This window comes from Contarinia nasturtii, unplaced genomic scaffold (assembly GCF_009176525.2).
Source record: "Contarinia nasturtii isolate CC-2019 unplaced genomic scaffold, AAFC_CNas_1.1 Cnas_scaffold_695, whole genome shotgun sequence".
Classification (NCBI taxonomy): Eukaryota; Metazoa; Arthropoda; class Insecta; order Diptera; family Cecidomyiidae; genus Contarinia; species Contarinia nasturtii.
The window spans coordinates 4,895,077-4,918,191 of record NW_022198046.1 but is presented as its reverse complement, the minus strand read 5'-3'; the positions used below and the strand labels follow the sequence as shown (position 1 = coordinate 4,918,191).

The window sequence follows — 23,115 nt, the reverse complement described above, 5'->3', positions numbered from 1 at the left end:
TGATGAGAAACTATACTAATAAGATACATGCATCTTATTAGTCTTCTGACTAGTAACATTCTAATAACTATACTTATTACTATACTTATTACACTAATAAGATGACATCTTATTACCAGTTATTAGAAATTATTAGTAATAAGTAATAACTATCTTACTAGTCTGATGTTATTAGTCCCAACTGTAAACACGTTCGTTCGTAGTGGCCATCTTTACGAACGCGAACGAACATGAAAAACAATTTCTACTCTGCGAACGAACGCGTTCGAACATAGTAGCCTTCTTTACGAACGTTAACCAACACGAATATAAAGGATCGAGTACTATCTGTCAAAATATTTCCCCCTTTGCCAAGCGAAATTAATTCGATATACGTGAATGAGAAAAATATCAATCCTAAGGTAATTTTGCATGCTGATTCTGAATTTCGGGGTTTCAGGTCAAAAAAATTACACCTTGAGGGTATTTGATCCCCGACCCCCTTAAGGGGTGACGCACGGTGCAAATGCCCCGGGTGAACGGTACAATTTGAGTGCTTGGGAGTAATTGCACTGCTGTGCATTTTCTTACACAATTGAAAATAAATGCAGTAAAGTTGGGATGAACGAATAATTTCATAAGCCAGCAAACCAGTTCGGTGAAGGAAGAAATTTGGGAACAGCGCGGAAAAGTTGGACTTACGGATGTAAGTTCCTATTTATTGATATTTTGGCATAAAAGGTACAGCATCAACTGGATATTCTATTGACATAGTTGCAAAGCAGAAAAATATCGCCCATCTCTCCGTTTACTTTGGAATTTCAAAACTCATAGCCATGAGCAATAAATCTTAGCGAGAGTATCGCGTTGAAATTCACAGCTTTTCGCTGTCACAAAGGATGAACACATTTTACACAGTGCAAAAGAAGGTAGCCGTATACTAGTTCAAATACAAAGTAATGAAAATGATTGCTTCACAGTTGGTGAACCGAATGCGAGAAAGAGAATCAAACTCATTTTATTATCGTTTTCAATGCGACAATCAAATTGTATGAAAATTGCTTAGCAATCAAAATGATCTTCCCATTCAATTGGTGTCGGAATATATTTCACCATCATAAACCCAATTCATACAGAGATGAACTGGCGCTTGCCAAACCAGCGGGATAGTAATAATATCAGCGATTTTATTTGTCAAAGTGTTCTATTACATTTTCAATATCATGCAGCCATTGTGACGCGTTTAAAACATCTAATTTCTATAAATAAAACGTAATGTACTCGAAACGAAGTGCAAACGCGATTCAACTGAGTCGCAAAAAAACGTGATGCTGATAATGACAATCATAAAAAATCACTTGGTTGTTGTGATGCAATAAATAATAAGGTTTTTATCGCTTTAATATTTGAAAGCATGCCGACTCCCGCATGCCGTTTTAGCAATATTAACAGATACTTAACCGTAATTTTTTTTACACGCGTGTATCTTAACATTTTCATTCATTGGAATAAATGGCAAACTCACATAATTAGCTGTATGGGAACCAAAGGTGACAGAATTTATGGCGAAATTTGAACAGGATCCATTCCACCATGCATACATAAACAACACTTTTACGCTCGTTGGAGAACATTTTAAAGAGATTTTCCGCAAACATTTTTCGACAAAATGAGTTTTAAATTTCCACTTAAAAAGCTCTTTAAATTAAAACAAAACTAGGCCATTTGAAACATGTATCAAGTAATTTGATGTATAAAAAAACCAGGGATTGTTCCTCTGAGGAGGAGGAATGGTGAGGTGGAAAATGAGGAGGAGGAGGAGAGCGAGGAGGATCCTCCTCCTCAACTGAGGAGGAAAAGTTTTTTTTGCTCAAAGGGCTATTTTTATCACAAAAATCTCATTTTTAGCTAAAAACATTTTCCTCCTCACCATTCCTCCTCCTCAGAGGAACAATCCCTGAAAAAAAACGCTATACATTGTGCCCCATTCAATTTCTTTCTTTTCTCACTTCAATCACAATTGTATCAAAATCTAAATAACATTTTATGGTTTTTTTATATTCCGTAAATGAGACTGGATAATTACTTTGTTGGCTTCCCAAGCGTAGCACACAATCGAATAAAAACCATTCGATAAACATTGTTGAATTTGAACTAGACCTTGGCATCAATCCAAACACCTGTTCCGCTTCACATATACATAAATAAACGTCGACTTATTTGCTGCCCTCTGAACCAGCAACAAATGCGATGGAAAGAAGCCACTGAAATATTTACGTGTGCAATGCACCAACCAAAACCATTCCATTTGCCGATTGTCTTGAGTTTTTGTGATTGTTGCCTGAATTAATGCCAATAGCATTTTGAAGCGAAAATATTCAAAAACGCAACTTTATCGTTTAAAAAAACGACTTTTTCCGATAAATACATTTACCGAATTTACAATTCATTTTGAAAAGAATGTCAAGAAAAGATGTGGCAATATGGAATAAATGGAAAAGCGGAATATATTTTCAATGATTTTTGTTATCGATTTCAGTCAAATACAATTTTATCCAATTAAATGTTGTTTGCCCTTGTTTTCTTTGCTGTTCAAGCACATTTAAAATGTCTGGTTCAAAGCAGAATTGTGAGAAATGAGAAAATGATAAGCATTTTTGATCGCCGGTTTATTTGCTCGTCGTAAACAAATGACCCCATCAGAGAAAAAACACAATCTTCTTAAGCCTGCGAGAAAATTCCCAATTGCTTAATTATTCTAATATTTATCGTAGCTAGATAAATACACCTCTGGGTGCATACACTTTATTTCGAGTATATTTATGTTTATACGAATCTAAACGATGTACGATCTAACTTTTTTTCTCTTGTTTTCGAATGCCTCATCATACCCAGCTCATTTGCTATTTTTGCAAACCCACATAGCTTACATGCTTCGTGATTTTACTTATTTTTCGCTTAACACAAGAACAATTGAACAACATACCAAGAGTACAATCAACATGAGCGGAAAAAACACACAAGTAACACTGTCAAATCAACCGTGGTTAAAAGTCTGAACTCAGCAAAACAAGACTCATTTTCATTCACAATTTTCGGTTCGTCGGACGATTTTGCTCCAATTTATGTGCGAGCGATGCATTTGTGCAAATTGTTTCATTATCGTGAGCAAAATAATGATTTTTTTGCTTTTTTCTTCGGTTTTTGTATTGGTAAATTATCCGCATCTATGTTGCGACCCCCTTCGGTGCGATAAATCAATCCATTTAAGTGTATAATCTACTGGTCAAGCAATGCACTGAGTGAACAATTTACTCATAGTAAACTAAAAATCCTAACTTGCTTTGAATATAATGTAGAAATCATTTATCACGGAATCGTTGTATCGTAAACGAGTGTGCAAACATTGCAAATACACTGTTGATGTGAACCACAGCCCAGACAAAATACCATTTTCGAAGTTTTTTTTCGCTTCTCTTTATCATTTTCTTCGGTAGATCTATTTGTATTTAGATTGGAAATGCAAACAAATGAGTTTTTTTACGTTTTGATTAGATTTTCTTTTATTGTCTGTTGTGGTAAGCACCGAAAGGGAAAACAAACGTTAAAAAACGTTGAATTGGCACACAGTTTTAAACGAATTGATGGAATTTTATATTCGTTTTTTCTTCACGATCGATTTCAATATTGAACGCTTTCATACGTATACATGATTCGGAAGCGTGTGTGTGTGTGTGCACCAGATTTTTGAATACGGGCTCTATTAGTCAAAGCGCCATACGCATTCTCATTTCGATTTTCGATTCGTCGAATTCAAGCAATATGGCACACAAGCAACGATTTCCAACGACTTATTGCTGTCACTTTAAATAAACGTATCACACGAATCTTGATTCACAATGCACGGTTTTTGTTCTGCATGCAAAATTATTCGGAAAAAGCGAATGAATTTTTTTCTATCTCTTAAAATGTTTTTTGCTCTCGAGTAAATTCATTCCGGCTGGAGGAAATGCAAAGAAATTTGGTGGAGATTTTGTGAGCGCAGTTCGGATATATACTTTCAAATATTTTAAATAATACAATGGCTTTGATACGGTTCACTGGAGATCAGTGGAGCAGAAAGAGCTGAATAGCCAAACAATTTACATAAATTATTTATATCCGATGTCAGCTCTTTAATGCCATTCAATTCAAGCAATTGCCTGCAGAATTAATAACAAAAAAAATCCAATTTGTTTTCTTTTTCTTAATGTTAATTCATAATTTATATGTCGTAAATGGGCGAAAATGCTTAAATAAGATGCAAAACAATGAAAGTTGGCATACCTCTGAAGAATGTTCCACCATTATTTTCCAAGCATTCATCAAATGAAATGTGAAAAGTTCACGTTACGAGCAAAACATTCCTGAACGATAAAGATAAGACTTTTGTTATATGGGCTATTTTTACGCGTGAAAAAGAAGAACACCGCCAAATATTTCATTTTCTCGTCGACAAATTTTATCATCATTTTATAGGCTTTACACAAAAATTCCCAGAATTTACAGAGGAATTGAGTGACTTGCATAAGTACCAGGCAAAGTATCTAGTCAAAAAAAAAGTCGCACTTGATTCTCTAGCAAATAGTCTTATAAAGATGTTGAAAAATACTATCAAACTGTGCTGTGATTGTGTATCGAGCGACTTTTGTTTTCAACACCCGAGAGCTATATCCATAGCATTGTGTGCTCAATTTGTGGTATTGTGTGAAGCAATCATTGACCATCTTCTAAAGCGATAGTGTTGATTTGGTTTTTCACATGAAGTATGCTTGTACACAGTTTGCAAAAATATATCCACAATTTTCCTCATTGTATATTTGCTTAAAACACATCGTGTTGACAAAATTCTGTTTTATCTCTCTTTCTCTCTCTCTCTCTCTCTCTCTCTCTCTCTCTCTCTCTCTCTCTCTCTTACTCTAAAAACCAGAGATGAATTTTCAATCTTGTAAAATCTAGAATATATAATCATTTTGCCTTGAAGCATTCGTCATTGCATGTAACACATATGCCAGCATTCTACGAGCACAAATGTTTAATCAAACAGAAAAAAAAACAAAAATAACAAAATTCTCTCGGTCTGTTTTCTTTTTCCCATCGTGGTGACATATAATGTAACCAAAATAAACTCGGCACTCAGAAAAATCACGCAGAATTTGGCGTGGAATAATAAAAATATATGAATATTTGTTCGTCATAAGTGAAAATGCATCTCATGTAGACACATTGAATTTGTCATTTGTTCGAATTCACATGTTTCGTGTTCAACACGATGCGATGCGCTCAGTGTGTTATTTCATCTCTTGGAACCAGACAATATATTTAGATTTTGTCATCTGGATATTTCAGCTCATCTGGATAACGTTGGCAATGATACGAAATGAAAACAATAGAAGTGATAGTTATGGTAGTATTTTTATACCTATACAATACAACAATCACTTCTATTGTTTTCATTTCGTATCATCGCCTAACGTTATCCAGATGACAAAATCTAAATATATTGTCTGCTTGGAACATAAAATAGTGTTTGTTATAGCTTGTATTTTATGCTTGTCTTCAGTCGGCTAACATTAGATGATTGGATAATAATGTAGGAGGTGTGCAAAGTACATATTCAACATTTACAAAATTTTTTTTTTTATTTTATATATACAGCAAATGGCACATAAAAACCACGTGCATTCTATGTTGAAAAATGTAAAAAAAAAATTCAATTTCACACTATCGTCAATGGAATGTCGTTATGTGTTTGGTGTTCATTCAGTCGATGATGGCAACGAATGTAATTTTCTACAAAAATTACCGATTAAATATTTACATAGAAATGGCATATTGTATCGTCCATTTCCATTTATGTTAAGCGTATTTGAATGGAAAATTCAATATTGTATATCGGTCCATTAGATAAACTATGCATTGGATGATGTTGAAATTGTTGCCTGCCGCCGTCAGTTTCAATTCGATGCGATTGAATGTAAACTTTGGCTTAGGAACTTGAACAAAATTAACACAAACTGCCGCATCCGTTAAAATGAAAATTGACATCTTCAATGGTTGAAGAAAAAAAAACACATACTCTTGGGTGTGAAAGTGCTTTCTAAGTGCTCAAGTATAGTTTTAAAGCGACTACAACATTCGTCGTTACTTGTGAATAATAACAAAGTTTGAATGTGGTGATAAACATCATTTCAGAGACCGGTTCCATTTTACCGAATTCGATGTTTGTTTGGCATGTTTTAGAGCGATTTTTTATTGACTTCAATTCCAAGGTAAATTTGAAATAATTCATTTATAAATAATAGCATTCAATAAAATGGCTACGCTTTTCTTGAGAGAGAAATTTCTTGAATGGCTTTCGGAATATATCGATTTGTCATAAGAATAAAATTAAATTAAAGTCGAGAAGCCCATTAAAATGTGTGACCTCATCAAATTCAACGTCTCGATGGAAATTTCGTTTGGATAGTGCTTGAATAAATCATAATTATTGAAGGAAATCGGAGATAGAATACGAAATTGGCAAAGAGAGGGAGTAAGAACGAAAATGAGTTACTTTTGACATTCCGTGCATTTCTCGTCCTTGAAACTTTCTATCTTAAGTAAAAAGATTGCATACGAATGCATTGGATCCAAACTCCCGGTTGGGTTAAAAACTCAAAATAATGCAATTATTATTAACTTCTCTTCTAAGAGAAACAATAAAGTTACTGTTGGATTATTTAGATTGGAAGCAATTCTCGGTTTACCAACAGCAAGTGTTCACTCGATGAATCACCTAAAAAAATATCCATTTGTAAATGGATCAAATTTGTTTTTTTACTAAACTGGAACTTTGCGTGGTGGTTTGCAATGAGATCTGCTCCAAAATGTAATGGTATGTTATTCATATTGTTGTGGCTACGTTATGATTAAAAACAAGATGGAAAACTTCATTTTCTTATTTTATCAAAACAGTCGAGAACTACTCGAAGTATACAAAAACATCCGAATATGTCAACGATAAGATAATCAAGGATGTTCGCCAATGAAGGTTCTTAACATTGCTTTCACTCGAAACGATATTTAAAGTGGTCGAACAACAAAGCCATTTATCAAAAGCTCATGGTCTGGCAATAGCATATTTCGGAGAATGGACTCACTCTCTCTTTCTTACTCTACACAATAGAGTATGAGTAATACTAGATGTTTATTTAAATCATAATATAAACGCTTATAAATATCTCGAAAACACAACGCAAAGGAATTATATTATTTTTCGGTTGAAAATGATATTGTTGCGATTATTTCGATTGTTTATACAAGTTTATACACGTACAATACACCAGTGTAGTATTAATACAATGATAATGAAAGCGCAGACACGGCTTCAAATAAATGCTCAAAGTTTATTCAGCATTTGTTTTTGAAGCCGTTTTGAGGATAATGCTTGTAATTTGTATTTCATATTTCCTTTCGAATGAACAATCGTTTATTTTGATGGGAAACAACAAAGCAGCCTATAAGTACATGACTTTGTAGCTGGAAAAAATGTGTGCGTTTATCCTCCTCCGCCATCGACCAAGGCCGAACAAATCACACTGTCTATTATAATATATGTGCATGGCATGATATTGCGAAACGATACACTTTGCCTTTTGCTTTTTTTATATAGCTTCCGACGTGGAAATGGATAGCTAAATGTAAACAATTATTGCAGGTTGCGTGTCCAACCGAGCAAACGAAATAATTACAACAAGACATAGACATATTATTGAGCCGTTGCAAAATGTATTCGTTGTGAATGAACTGTATGTAAAGTGGCGCATACCATGTTATTGGTGTATGTGAGTAGATCGTACAGTATGTATATCTGGTCAATAAATATTTCATCATTAACTTCCACTTTGTTCTTTAATCGAATTGTTGTCATACTTTGATAACAAAATTACATAAAAAAAGTATCCTATTCGGTGTGTGTGTGTTTGGTAAATTTTCAAACTCGATTGTAATTTAAAGCTTTGTCAAGTGAAATGCTGTTCTTCTACGAAAAAACACACACATAATATAGGAGAATATCGTTCATTATACACACGTGTTGAAGTAAACCTAATTTACCGACGGGAAACTCATTTTCCAACGCAAACAAACAACATTATATACATACATACATATATATATCATATAGATTTTATGATAAAAGGGCACATCGTGTGCCTAAATGAACAGTGCGCCGTTTGCATTCTATCATCGTGTGAAGGCAATCAAAATAAATGTACATGAAAACAATTTCATAAAATTGTTATATTTACACAGTTTCATGTAACCGTGAACGAGAAAAAGTGGCAGGGCACTGAAAGGGAAGCACTTTGGCTTATGTTTCTCATGTAAAATGGAACACTAACTTCTTAGACGTCAGCGTTGGTTTAAAGATACAACGAAAAAAGTGACAAAGTGCACCATCAAAGTAGAAAGAGAGAAAGTTCAAGTTCTAAGTCATTGCCGCAGAGAGAAATCAAGAGAGAGAGAGAGGGAGGGGGGTATGGTGAATTACCATCCTCAATGCCTTTTCATAACTACATTAGATGCTAAATGCGATTACACCGTTGCCTTCATGACAAAGTTAATAGTTGAAAAGCATGAATACAAATCCATTTTAAATATGACCTTTTACTTTAGTTACGCCAGCCATTCTGGTCGAAAACAGTAAACAAAATCATTTCCACAGCAACGTTTAATGGTGATAAGTCTGATATTATCAACTGCATTTATTTGATATTCAAATAAATAATTCATACCATTTATACAGTTTCACACGTTTATTACGGTTTTCACGTGTCGATTTTGATCGTTCATAAATACACACGTAAACAACTACTTAAATATACCCAATATTATTTTCATGAAGGCGGTGTTTTCAAAAACAGTGGCGTACTTTTGTACCGTTATTGATTGATTTATTTTCGCCAAACAAATTTTCAGTTGGCGGAGATTTATTTACATAAAACCATTGTTGAATTTATAATGGAAAGTTTTCTCTTGCGCTAAATTGATTTGAGATTATCGAGTAGACATTAAATTGAATTCTAAATTTGTCTGCTATATCGGCTTAATTTGATCAAAGCTTGTTAATTGAGTTTCATTTGAGATAAGCGAGAGCAATTAATTGCTATTTAATTAGTAGGAAAATAGGCGTTGGAGTACTCTTCAAGTCAAACTGAGTTTTCCATACAAGGGCGTTTTAAAACAATTTCCAAATCTCTCAGCGAGTCTCAACAAGGATGTTTAGCGTTTTACTTAAATGATAAGTTTGGATAAAATCCTTGAAACAAGTGAAATATAAAATTGTCGACTTCTCTCTCTCCTTCTGTCGTATCTTTGCAACGCGCAAATGATATTCCAATCATGCATATTCAATTCGATTTAGCATACATATGTATATGTAATACATTTAATATGGCTTATGCGAGTGAAAATCTCATTTCTATGGATACCACATTTTGTGTGAATGTAATACGACATTCAGCCATGCAAAATCAGAAATGATCTTGTGGTTTTATGGCATGTGCGAATTCAAGATGTTTTATGGAAATATTCCGTATATTTACTACATGCAAATTTGAATGCAATTTCTTGTTTTTCATTTTATTTTTATAACACAATGAGTTTGCGTGCAAACAAAAAAAAAATAATTTTTTAAAAAAATATGTTGGAGTCTGACAGAACATGAATAAAATACAGATTTCAATTTTGAATTTGGGATTTGTGACATGGCATATTACATCAAAAAGTCAATCAAATTTACACTAGTTGCAAGTTTTTGTGATTCGTGCAGGGATTTTGATTATTATCATTCCAACCATGCGACTCGGTTCACGATTCAGATGGATTATTTTGTCGTTGTTGCTTTAGTCTTTTTGCTCTATGTTTTTAAATCGGATAATGCTCCTCGTAATAATCAACGTGAAAATACTCTCATCGAGTCAACAGGGGCAAGAAAGAACAAAAGAGGGCAGGTCAAATATCAAGCAGACGTTGTCTGTCTGTTTGCACCGCTGAAGCAAAAATAAGCTATAAAATACTTGCAACAATGTGAATGTATTCCACAGAAAGTAAATTGTCCATTTGTTTCAAATGAAAACCTTTTTGACAACGTAAGAGATGTTCTCATAATGGTAATTTTCTTTAATGGCATGATTCCAATTATCCAAATGAAACGTAGAACACGTTTTAATCATTTCAATTTGTTGTGGAATTTCGTTTCATTAAACGATCATGTTAATTGCCGACGGCTTTTTAATTAAAAAAAATCGAGCTATGATAAATGCCAGAAACGGAATGGCATTCAAATCCATTTTTTTCTTCTTTGAAACAAGAAAAGCGCAAATTTAATCGTTGTAAATTATGTATCGGTTATGGCCTCGGTGTGCGGGATCTTTCTATCCTTCTCTCTACCTTTCTTCCCTTAGTTTGCTCTCTTTGGACCGCAAAAGTCTTAGTCTCTCTGGAGTCGGTTAGTTTGTGCTTCGCATAATCAAAAGAAATTCTTTGATGAAAAAAGTGGTTTATTTCCATTGGTAAAATGTCAACTGTCCTTAAGAAGTTTCTGCACATTAATAAATGGAAATGTTATCAACGACAGTATGTATCGCATGTGTTCAGTGTTTGTTCTTTGAATTCAATATTTGCCCAACATCATCAATCATATTGCATACGGAATTTGAAGTGGGATGCGGTGGTGGCTATTTCACAGCAGTAATTCATCGCATCTGCAGCGCAGAAAGTGTGATTCAAACGCATACTGTGCCAAACAAGTACGAAACATGAGAAACTCACGATCTACGGATTTGGACGCACGAATCAATTTCAACAATAGAGAAAATGCCATGCTCACAATTAAGAGACAATATCATGCACACACAAACCCGCAATAAGTTTTGATTGTGTTGACCTTTAATGTTTCGCTACGATTAACGTCTCTTTTATTTGCACAGACGCACAAATTCATTAAAGTAAACCAAGATTAATCTTGCACGATAAAACATAAACTCACAATATAAACAACAGCGACAAAAACTGAATGGGAATTAATTCTTATTATGTTTTCTCTCTCACACATACAGACATGAAATTCAGTGTGTGCTCTAAGTAGATCAATTTCCAAATGGGCACACACATAGTGCCAAAATATATTCACACAACGCCACCAAAAGTATAGAAAGCTGATATATGGCCATCATTATCAATTAGGGGTTTGCAGAAATTTCGAGCATCCTTAAATAACTCTATGGTCTTGGAAAAGTATTTAAATAGAGATCATTCTTAATTTATCAATTCACAATGCATGACCGAATATTAGACAATATTTGCTTTCACATGGCGAATTTATTTGAGTTTAAATCGCATCGGAACTACGATAAGTGTGTAACCTTAAACGAATGCTATGTAATCATAGTTTTGTCTTCTCATCAAAGTCACTTTGGTGTGGTGACACTTCGTCATGTGGTCGTTTCTTAATTAGATTCACAAATGTGTGCTAAATCCCAACAAAACTCAATGCATTTTGAAGACACTTATTTCATTATAACTTAAGTGCCATAAAAGAGATTTATTTTATTGAAACTTGTACAAGAACGAAATTAATTTCTCACATTATGACTTCAAACAGACGAACATTGCGGTTTTACGTAATTGATGCTGACTCAACTTTTAGCTCAACTCACGCAAATGGTTTTTGCTTAAAATGATGATAGCATCGATTTGGATAAGTAAACGGAAAATTCGATAAAACCTTGACAAATCCTGAATACAATACTCCCACGAATTTTTTTCCCCTTTTGGAGTGAATAAGATGCAGAGAAAGATCTGAAGAGAAAATTCAATAAATGTTGAACAAGGAATGTTGTCGAATCTCAATTCGATGCTTCTTTTTTGGCAAAAACTTCTATTAATATTTGCTATACAATTCTCCTCAGTCAGATTCAAATTACAATTGCTCAGCAAATGATAACGCAAATAAAACCAATTAAACTGATAAATGATCCAAATCGTGTTATACTTCCTGAAACGTGAACGTGGAATGGTGAAAAACTATATAATAAATAAGCTCAATGGTATACCGTACATTTCCGTTCTGACATTTGGTTAAGCGCAATACAAAAGCTAGCGTTAATATCATTATTATCATCCTGTTTCAAGTGATACACGAAGCAGTGCTTTGTATGCGTCGTTATCACATCGCTGAATTAAATTCACATCTCTTTTCTTGTTCAAATGGCTTTTGCGTTGCGAACACAAAAGACTTCGTGCCATTTGAATATGCATACAGAAACTTGGCACAAAACGCTACATTTTTAAACAAAAAATGCGAAAATATTACAGTTATGAGTATACTTTTCTTTTATATTGTTTATCGCTATAGAATGAGTTGTTGTATGGAATTTTCATTTAAATGACTTTATTTATGGCTTGAACCAAATGAATTTTGAAAATGTTCATCATAAAATGTTTTGCATATTGTAAGAACTAAATTTTATATAAAAAAATGTAGGCAACATATACGTGCTTGGCAAAAGTGCCATGTAACGTGCTTTATCAGCAACTTGAGTTTCGTCACGTCGAAATCTACTAAATATGTTTCAACAGTATTTCTATATTACCGTTCATTTTGATTTGTGAAAAAGACGCGGTGAATTTGACTGTAAAACGTTCACGTGAAATCTATTGGTGAGATCTAAAAGAACGCAAGTTTATTCGACTTTGTCGCAATAAAGGAAAGTAAGTTTTTTCATGGTTCAAAGTTTTTAAAGGAAAGTATGTATTTCGGCTGAATTAGTTGTTGAAAAAGGAATGCATGTTTTGCGCCGAATAAATTTTGAAAAAATAAAGTATGTATTTCGGCTGAATCAGTTGTTGGAAAAGAGATGCATGTTTCAGTGTTTTCGTTTGGATAAAAGAACGTAAGTGTCTTTGTTCTGGAAGTGGGCTTTAGTGGATCCTCAGGATCGTTCAGAACCGCTCCTAGTTCTGGAAGTGGACCCTCAGGATGGGCCAGGGCATTGTCAAACCATAGTCTGGTCCATCCTGAGGATCCACCAAAACCCACTTCCAGAACTGGGAGCAGTTCTGAACAATCCTTAGGATCCACCAAAGCCCAATTCCAGAAAAATACGTTATAACATGCATCCCTTTTTTAACAATTGATTCAGAATCACTTACTATCCTTTTGCAATATTTATTTAGTACGAAACATGCATTCCTTTATCAACAACTGATTCAGCCGAAAAACATACTTTCCTTTTACAAAAATTTTTCGGTGTAAAACATACTTCCCTTTCAGTAAGACAGAATTGGCCAAACACATACATTCCTTTTCCAAAATTTAAGGCGAAAAAAATACATACGTTCTTTTAGATCTCACCCATAGAAATCATGTATTCGTTTTAAAAATGAACTCTGCTGGCGGTGTTTATGTCAATAAAATTGAGTGTATTTGTGTGTTACTGAAACGTTTTTTTTATTATAAATATCGATTACATAGAGGGAGTGTAATCCAGAGACAATTAACTATACATTGTTGTTGCAACCTTGAAATACGGCTAGCCGTATTGTTATATTGCAATAAAATATACCCGCGCCATTATCAAACGATTCAGCAAAAAAAAAAAACTTTCTTTGAGTAAATTTCTTTGAATTTTTTTGCCATCGTTGTCATTGTTTTATGTCTTTCATTATTGAGAATGCCATCCACAGTTGTCACACATACAGTACTTTGTTTTGAAAATATAAACCAAACAAGTAACAGAGAATGAGCAAGAGAAAGTTGGAAAAAGAGTTCCAATAAAAGGAAATCGATTGGGTTAGCAATTTTTATCCAACTTGTTCAATGGAATGTGAAGAAATGTGAAAGAATATTTATGGCATTGCATGGATATCGGCATTCAACACGTTTCTGGGCGCTACAAAAGAACGATATAGCATAACGTGACTATCATAACGAATGCGGGATGCGGACGAAATGAAACACAAAAAGACACTCATAAAAACAATGAATTATTGCCCTTAAGGAGGAAAACAAAAGCGCATTAGAAGTTCAAGTATATGAGCATTGGGTACTTGCTTTTGTATCGATATCAACTTAAAAACAACAGCAATAATCTGACTTATTCAAGCTTTTCAGAAATGCCATCGAACGCATTTGTATTAGACGTACCGAAATTATGCCCAAAATGTCACACTGTTAGCGCCACGACGGAATTCAATGTAATCTACACTAAGTTGCCGCCAAATAGTGAAAAGACTTTTGCTCAGTTGCAACCAACAGACTAGAACTCCATAGTTGTCCGTAGTGGCGCTAGCAGTGCTACAGTTTTGCATTTTATACAGTCTCTTATGGAGCATAATTTCTGTGTGGTATTAGATGTATATTGTATTTCATGAACACTGGCTCTTGCTCTTATGACTTTCTTCTTTCTGCAATGTACTTTGCGCGCAAGCAGAAATTGCTGTTGTGATTGAAAAGGGATGTATCGTCTCTGGTTTCATATAAACCACGTTTGAAATTTAATGAACAGTTGTAAAAGTAGATTATGAGCTTTGTGATTTATTTGAGAAAAATCCGAAAAATTCGATGCTTCCAGCCGTAGTTTCATCGTAAAAGCAATAAATTTCCGTAGATTGCATATGGATATTCTATTTAATGTAAGATTAATATGGAAGGGAAGTAAGCCCAAAAGGTGATACTCGATTTTATTCCTTCGTTGAGCATTAAACCATCTTGCTGGCAGATTGGGAAATGAAGCATTTTACTGATATGCTGCTCCAGCATGTTATTGCATAAATGTTCATTTGGACGAAGCAGATGCATTGACGCTTGTATACAGTATAAAGTCGGTGGTACGAGAACGGATTTCAATTCATGTTCCGTACAGTTTAACAAACACTGTTCCGAAAATACACCACATTGTGAAAAATGTGAATTTTTATATTATATTCATATTTTGCATTGCAATGAATTGTAAAAATTGGTGATCGATTTGAAGGAAATTTTTCTTAACCCACTCGAGCCCCGACCACAATAATCGCAGACGATCGATATAAGAGCGGTGCTATATGTCTATTTGTTTATAGATAGGCAAATCAAAATATATATAGACATATGGATGAATGAACGATGAAATGGATAAGACTACTCTTTGGCTCAATACCAAATGTGACTGAACTCTGCCACATATGATACGATTTACATTTCTGCTTTGTATACCCGATCTCAATAACGTGTTACTGGTTATTTATTGATCCAACATGTTTGTACATACATTTTTTCTCTCTCGCCTATTTATTTCTCTCTCGCAATACCACAAAAGAGAAATTGACCCTATGACGCATTTGCATGCCAAAACATTGAAAAAATGGGACAATTCAATTGCTTATTTAAGAGATATATAGTCTCTTTCAAGCAAACACACAAAATTCGTGTTGTATCCGTGTTTGCAACCCGTTCCTTTTTGGTTTTGCATGAAATGGATTGAGGAAAAAGTGTCATGTTTGAAATAGATTCCAATTTGTTTGATTGATTTTCAGAATATATGACCTTTTTTCAAGTTGTTAGTTAGTCTTTTGTTTCCCGTAAAATCCATTCAATTTTTTCTGGTTTTGCATCGAAGCTTTCAGGTCGATTCCAAACTGCGTATCAAGTCCAATGAATTATAACTTTGAAAATTCACTTCGTGCGCATAATAAATTCATACGTTCAGCACATTTGTAATATATAAATGTATAAATGTCAGCATTTTTATAACACATTCGTTCCACATTCCGACAGTTCACAGAATATTCCTTTATCGCCTACGTTACGTGTATTCCTTATTTTATTTGAAAATTGGATGAAGTAGCAATCGAAAGACATGGATATGTTCGTCATATAAATCCGATAATAAGAAGGGTTCATGTGATCAAATCAGAGTACTCTATGAATGTGTCACACTTGAATTATACTTATGTTTATCGGGGTGGTAAGGCAATTTACACACGTCGACCACATGCTGTCACATAAACCAATGAATTGGAAAGAGTCATCATATTTATGTGATGCTCTCAACAAAATTGCTTGTATATCGTTTTTTGAACGAAAAACTATGGTATAACAATCAGAACAAAGAGGATAACATGTTTTTGATTGAAAGAGATTGAAAGTGACATGCTAATTTACGAATTTTCATCTTTCAAGCTTAAGTGGCAAACAGATTCAATCAACTTTTTGATTAATTCATTGTGTTGCTGTAAAAAGAATTTAATTTCACTACAATCGCATTTCATTCATGACGAATGTTCAATTACAGGTGAGAATTCTCAATTGGATGATTTGTATACAAGATATCGACAGCGTTTGCGGAAATCTTTGTTTGAATCCGGATTAACAACGGCTTTTGTTGCTTGCATTTTGTGCTTGTGCGTTCTGTTCTCCTATCAGGTAAAACTAGGTCTTTTGTTTTTTTTCTCATCACCACACAGCAGCACACAGCACCGTGTGAATGCAATTCTCAACCATATTCATTAATCTTCTGAATTTATGTTGCAGTCGGTTTTCGATATCCTGGCGACGTTGCTTACAATAATCATAATATGCAGTCTGTTAATAGCACTTCAATTTCCGATTGTAATGTCGTCGCCAATAACAGCGTTGGGTTTTGCGATGTTGATAACAGTGTGCCTAGGTTCTGTATCAGCAAAAGTCGGCACAACGCTAGCTCCTTTGCCTATATTCGCATTGATTCTGGTATGTATAACATAAATATTTGTTTATGTAGCGTTCAATTTCAATCAACCACAAATACATTTATAGTGAACGTGTTTGTGCACTAAAATGCAAGCGAAGTGTCAAAATTTATTTTGTATTATTTTCTTTTCTCATTTGCACCTCTATAGGGTGTGCATACAATGCTGCCGATATCGTGGCCAGTGTCTGTGGTTTTAGCTGCAATACTGTCGATTATTCATTTTGGTTTCCGAATTGTATTGAACAGTGATAATTTTCCGGAATTATTTATTCAAACAGTAAGTAGAATCGTTCAAACCTTCCAAATGCACTTTTGAATTATGCATTAAATCGCTTATCCGAATCGCATTTATATTCTATTTTTGCATATAGCTTATAGTTGAGGTATTATTCTTGGGGACAGCTAGCGTTTCTGGTCTATACTATCGCATAATGTCTGATGCAGCGCACAATCGTACGGTTGACGGTACTCGGACAGGAATCCAGCAACGTGTTAAATTGGAATGTGAACGTGAACAACAAGAACAACTACTATTAAGTGTCATTCCAGCGTACATTGCAGCTGAGGTTGGTTAAAATAAACCACTTCTTCTGTCTCCCAGATCCATGCCATGATATTTCTACATGATGTATAATTGAATAATGGTTTTTTTTTCTCTGATATATTATACGAATATTTCCAGGTAAAACGTAGTATTATGCTAAAAATGGCTGATGCATGTCAGCGAGCAGGTGGACAACAAACGCGATTTCATGAGGTTTGTTTTTTATTTCTCTTCCCCATACACAAAAAGTACTTCTTCCATATTCATTATTATTCTTCCAAAAATGCGCAAAATTACCTTTAAAATGCCATCTATTTCAATGTTTTAGATGCACATACAACACCATCATAACGTTTCCATTCTCTACGCTGATATCGTTAACTTCACACCACTATCGGAACAACTTACTGCCTCTGATTTAGTGAAAACTCTCAACGAACTTTTCGGCCGTTTTGATCAAATTGCACAGGTGAGGTACTCGCATTATTTTGCAAGAAAAAACAACAGTTCGGTGCACGAGTTTCCATGCTTGCAATTTTAAAATGAAATTATTTATTAAATTTATTCATGACAGGAAAATCAATGCTTGCGCATCAAAATACTTGGCGATTGTTATTACTGCGTTAGCGGATTGCCTATATCTCGACCACAGCATGCCGTGAATTGTGTTAACATGGGCCTTCAAATGATTGAAGCGATAAGGTAGGTTATGTTTTGTTCGCCGCAACAGGAATTTTTTTATTTAATTACAAATTTCTCTATGTCACAAACACACACCGACCGAATTCAATTATATTTAATAATACGCCAGGTAATATTCAAAATGAGTATAACATTTTTGCACGCACAAAACGAACTAAATTCACGATAAACTTTTTGAAAAACTAAAAAAAAATGAATAAATGATTCTGAGGAAAATCCATTTACAGTTTAAAATCATATAAAAAGTTTTCGCAGTAAAAAATCTTCTTTTAAAAGCTTCCACTTCGTTGGAACATGTTAATATGATTACTTATTACATGAGCATGACGATTTTCTGTAACAGTCTCGTACACATTTTATAGTATTGTAAAGGTTTTTTCTTTGGCTGTAAAAAAACAACGCTTTTATTTTCTCTTTACTACATAATTTCAAATCAACATTTCGCCACCCACACAGTGCTACCCTCGTAAAAATATTATAAGTACAAGTAGTTTAAACAATTCCGTGGGTTGAATAGCTTTGATTATCCAGTAGAAAGGTTGTGATTTTGTTAACTGTAAACAAACATTTTTCAGAATAAGTTAAAGGCCACGAAGTTAATGATGATCGGCTTTAGTGACTCGGTCAATTAATTTTTACAAGGGTTTTTTTTCCATCTAGCCGTTCATATCATAATCGATAGTTTCTAGCAGTGTGTTCACAATATATAGAAATAGCACTAAATAGTGTCGATATCTATACTATATTGATCCACTATATATGGAAGATATTGCCGCACGGCACCATATCTCACGATCGAAGTGAGTGTAGACGGGAAAAAATTTTGCCGTCCGCAATCACTTCGATTGTGAGTTACGGTGTCTTGCGGAAATATATTCCATATATAGTGCACCGATATAGTATAGATATGCTATTTCTATATGTTATGGACACACTGGTTTCTAGTCTAGTTTATTTTGTTTCTCTCTTGAATGAATGTTCTTTAATAGTTTCATACATTTAAAGCGGTGCTTCTTTTATTGTGTTGCATGTTACTATTTGTTCAAAAGTTTTCTTCGAGAAAATTACATTTTTTCTTGAATCTCCTTTGAGAATGCAGTGTTCAATGTGTTACAAAGACTGTTATACAAAATACAAAAGCGAATTGCTCAATATAGAACCGGAAAAAAGTGTAAGAACTTTTGTGACACTGAAAATACATAATCGATATTATTGCCGAAGACTTTTCATTCCACTTTTTAACATTGTTTGAGCATTGGAATAGAGCTGAAATTTAACTATGTTTTGAATCAACAGCAGGTTAACTTTATTGTTCAGCAATCTCTGGGCGGATTATGCCATGCAATTTCACTCTTTCACTATTCGCATCACATCATTCATTTTAAATTGCCTACAGCAAAACAAGTGCAGACGTACAAAGAGCAAATGCAAAAAAATGATTCATCAGAGGAAAAAAGATTGAAAAGAAAAATGCTTTGATCAAAAGACTATTCTCTATCACAACAATAGGATTTGCTCTGTTTGCAATGCTCTTTGAAATTAATTTATGATTTTCATTCTCATCGTATATGATGCGATCTGATTTTTTGGTTTTGTTCTGCATTTTCACACATAGGTGTGTACGGGAAGCGACCGGATTTAATGTCGACATGAGAATAGGTATTTAATTATTTATTTTTGCAACATTTAGTTTCTTTTCTTTCTGCATTCAATCTCTTCAATTTCTTTTCCCTGAGAATAGGTGTACATACGGGGAATGTGCTGTGCGGAGTTCTCGGCTTACGCAAATGGCAATTTGATGTAAGGCATTTCGTTTCACCTTCATATTTTTTTGTACAAACTAAATTGAATGGTCGAATTTATGTTCTTCTATGTATCTTTTTTGAATTTAACAGGTTTGGTCGGATGATGTAACTTTGGCGAACCATATGGAGGTAAAAACAAACAATAATAAAAAACTCAATGTTACCTCAGTTTTAACACATATTTTTTGTCATTCTTCTCTTTTGATATGTAGAGTGGTGGAGTTGCAGGGTAAATATGCTACTTTAATCGAATTTTGTACACATTTCGCACCCTCATTATTCTTTTTGTCTTTACACAAAACCACCGAACACATTTGTTTTCACTGTCATAATTTTTTCTTACCTTTTCCCATCTTTAATAAAAAGATAGACATGAAAAAATAGTAGACTTTCGTTGGGTTCGACGCCGTGTTTTATCTGATCTCATAAGATTGAGATTTTAGTTAAGGCGTCGGTTTTCTGCTGCTCTTTATCTCCGGGATTATGTTGGTAGCACCTTATCATTGAAGCGAACAAAAAAAATGAGACAATTCGATTTGGGTCGAGTGAAATTCCTTGGCCCCGCTCGGTATAAATGTCTTTCATTTCTTTGATTAATATTTACTTTTTCTTTGGTCTACTCCGTCAATTCATACGTCCAGCCATTATAAAAAACCCATTTGATAGTATGGAAAACGTCGAAGTGAAATTATTAACTCCTCAAAATCGTGTTTTCTCAATAAAACACGATTCGCTCAACTTAACTTTTGCTAGTTTTTTGAACTACATACAACTGATGAGCTAGATATAGTTTACTGAACAGTAAAGACTTTGCATTTCTAGTGAAATCAAACTTTTTATTCCATCCGTCGATATTCATAATCGAATTTCCACTTTTTTTTGCTAGCTCATTTTCCGTATGACACTCATTATATGGTATTATCAACTGATATTTCACATTCGATTCAACAAAAGAATTCAATACATATCGAGATTCGAATGGATTGCAAACTCCCATTTCATTGCATGCACTTTTATGTGATGTCATAGCATAAATTCAAGGTGCTATAATAATAATAACGAAAAGTTCATAAAATAAAATTGTGAATTCCGTTTGTCATTCTTTTTCCGTCATCAGTTGATTGTTCAGTTTTTCAACTTTTCGCTGCGCAAATACGAATAAACAAGAAGTGCAATACAATTTGCTAAAGTTTTCGAAGAAAAAAAAAATTGTATTCATGAATTTATTCAACATTGTCGCAATAAAAACATCAAACTACACTGTTCGCTATCATTTTCTTCGTCATTTCAATTTAAATTTACTTTTGCTTCGTTTACTTGCAGACGTGTCCACATAACGAAAGCGACACTCGATTATCTTGGTGATAAATTTGAGGTAGAAGCGGGTAATGGAGCTTCACGCGAACCATACCTAGCAGATCATAAAGTAGAAACGTACCTTATTGTCCCCCCACCACCGAAGGTAAGCAAACTCACTTTTAATACATTTAAAAATAGCTTTGACATTCTAAAAAGTACTATTTGACAGCTTTTAAAATTCCTTTCATTTTGAATAAAATGCTTTTTCTGCCAGAGATCAATATCAAGCAAAAGCAAATATCGAATTTATATTTTCGAACAGTGAGACTAACTTTCTCGAAGAAATTTTAAAGTCAATTTTATTTTAGCTCACATTCTTAGTACAGAAAAAGAGAGAACGAGCAAATCGGCTTCCTTTCCGCGCACACACAAAGGTAAAACTAGAGAAACACGATTGAATAAGCATGATGACCGTATGCTGTGCATCTATCATGTTTCTAGAGATGTAATAGCCTCCGGAGAAATTCCGACAACTATCTATAAAAATGAATGAGATTACTGCATTAGGAAGTCAACTATTTTTTTTAAAAAACAAAGTCCCTTGCGGCATTCACTTCGAATTAATGCAAACAAATTGCTCAAAGCCACTGACCATCGCCATGCACAAACGCACTCTGACCCTATATGGGAATGCAGACTTTTCATGTTTCGTATAAAAGTTTTCATAAGTTTTGAAATCAAATTTTAAAAGTCGATATGTGACATTTCCGTTCACTTGAGCTTATTCAATGTGCAGAAGAGTGCATGAAATACAAACGCCTCTCATTGCAAACGATAGATGCTCGAAGAATTTCAATGTTGAATAAGCCACAATTCGGAATATTTTACCACATTTTTTGATCCCATGGAATTAAATGCAAATGGGTCATTTTTTCCAAAGGTGGCTGCAATTATTCAAGTATAGCGATGACCTTTCTCAACGAAAGTTTTTGTTTATTTTATCTTTCCTTTTATGTTTGGGAGCAAGCATGAGTCGGGGAAAAACTAAATTTGCATTTGCCATACGAAGAATAAAAAAGAAGCAAAAGTAGATCCATCAGCTGTCCAGATTATTTTTCATTCCGTGATTTTCTGTTATTCTAAGAGGCTTACTTGAATCACAAGTTCATTTTGCATCAAGACGGTTTTATTTATTCTAATTTAGTTTCAGAGCAAATTGCGTTTGTTTGTGTGAAGCATTAAGGTGATTTAGAAGTCATTTTTTGTCCATTTCATTCCCTCCGTCCCTTTGTGTGCTGTTTGCTCTCTTTTTTTTCTAGTCAAGTGAAGTTGTGACGGTGAAAAGTGAGTTAACAAGCTTTTGTTAGCCGGGAAATTAAATGTGTCGTCGACAAATAATTAACGGAATCTCGACGGAGATTTTATCACTTATATAAAGTGCAACCACTTAAAGTGTGAGAGAGAGAGACTCTTTTGAAACGAATAGAATGGTTTTGTAATTAAATTTCTCTGTTGGAAATTCATTTCAAAACATCTCAACTGAACGAACGTTAAAGCCAGATGACAATGGCTATGAATATGATGGAAAATAATTCGAAACTCGCTCAATCTATTGAATATATGAATTGGAGGGTATTTGAAATTGAATAAAGCAAAACTTACGAAAATACATTGGTTCCTTTAGCCAAAATTATTTTTTGTTTTTATTAAATGTGCCGAAATGTGTATTTTTGGCTTATGAACATTTCACACCAAGCTTCTGTAAAAGAGTTTTGTTTTAATTTTCTCTCAATTTTGTTTCGAATAAATTGCGGCGCCTTAGAGTTTGCTTCGTTCAACATGAATGAGTTTTTATTTGAAGAGTCTTGGGTGCTTAATCACTTATCTTAAGCATACCTCACACATTACTGCTTGTTGGCATTAAATTATACATTTCAATGGTAGCCAAAAAATACGTTAATGAAATGCAATCTCAGAAAGACAAAAAGAA

General features: G+C 34.0%; 1 protein-coding gene across 7 annotated transcripts in view; it reads left to right on the top strand.

The window, feature by feature from the left end:
* Positions 1-23,115, top strand: part of LOC116340485 (adenylate cyclase type 2) — a 47,189-nt gene that overhangs the window by 16,355 nt on the left and 7,719 nt on the right. For all 7 annotated transcript variants that reach the window (XM_031767007.1, XM_031767012.1, XM_031767011.1 and 4 more), the window contains exons 3-14: positions 16,338-16,468; positions 16,577-16,774; positions 16,924-17,052; positions 17,147-17,341; positions 17,458-17,532; positions 17,648-17,788; positions 17,894-18,021; positions 19,637-19,680; positions 19,763-19,821; positions 19,917-19,955; positions 20,039-20,055; positions 21,150-21,288. In XM_031767007.1, coding sequence (XP_031622867.1) covers positions 16,338-16,468; positions 16,577-16,774; positions 16,924-17,052; positions 17,147-17,341; positions 17,458-17,532; positions 17,648-17,788; positions 17,894-18,021; positions 19,637-19,680; positions 19,763-19,821; positions 19,917-19,955; positions 20,039-20,055; positions 21,150-21,288 — 1,295 coding nt within the window. The remainder of the gene's footprint in view (positions 1-16,337; positions 16,469-16,576; positions 16,775-16,923; positions 17,053-17,146; positions 17,342-17,457; positions 17,533-17,647; positions 17,789-17,893; positions 18,022-19,636; positions 19,681-19,762; positions 19,822-19,916; positions 19,956-20,038; positions 20,056-21,149; positions 21,289-23,115) is intronic.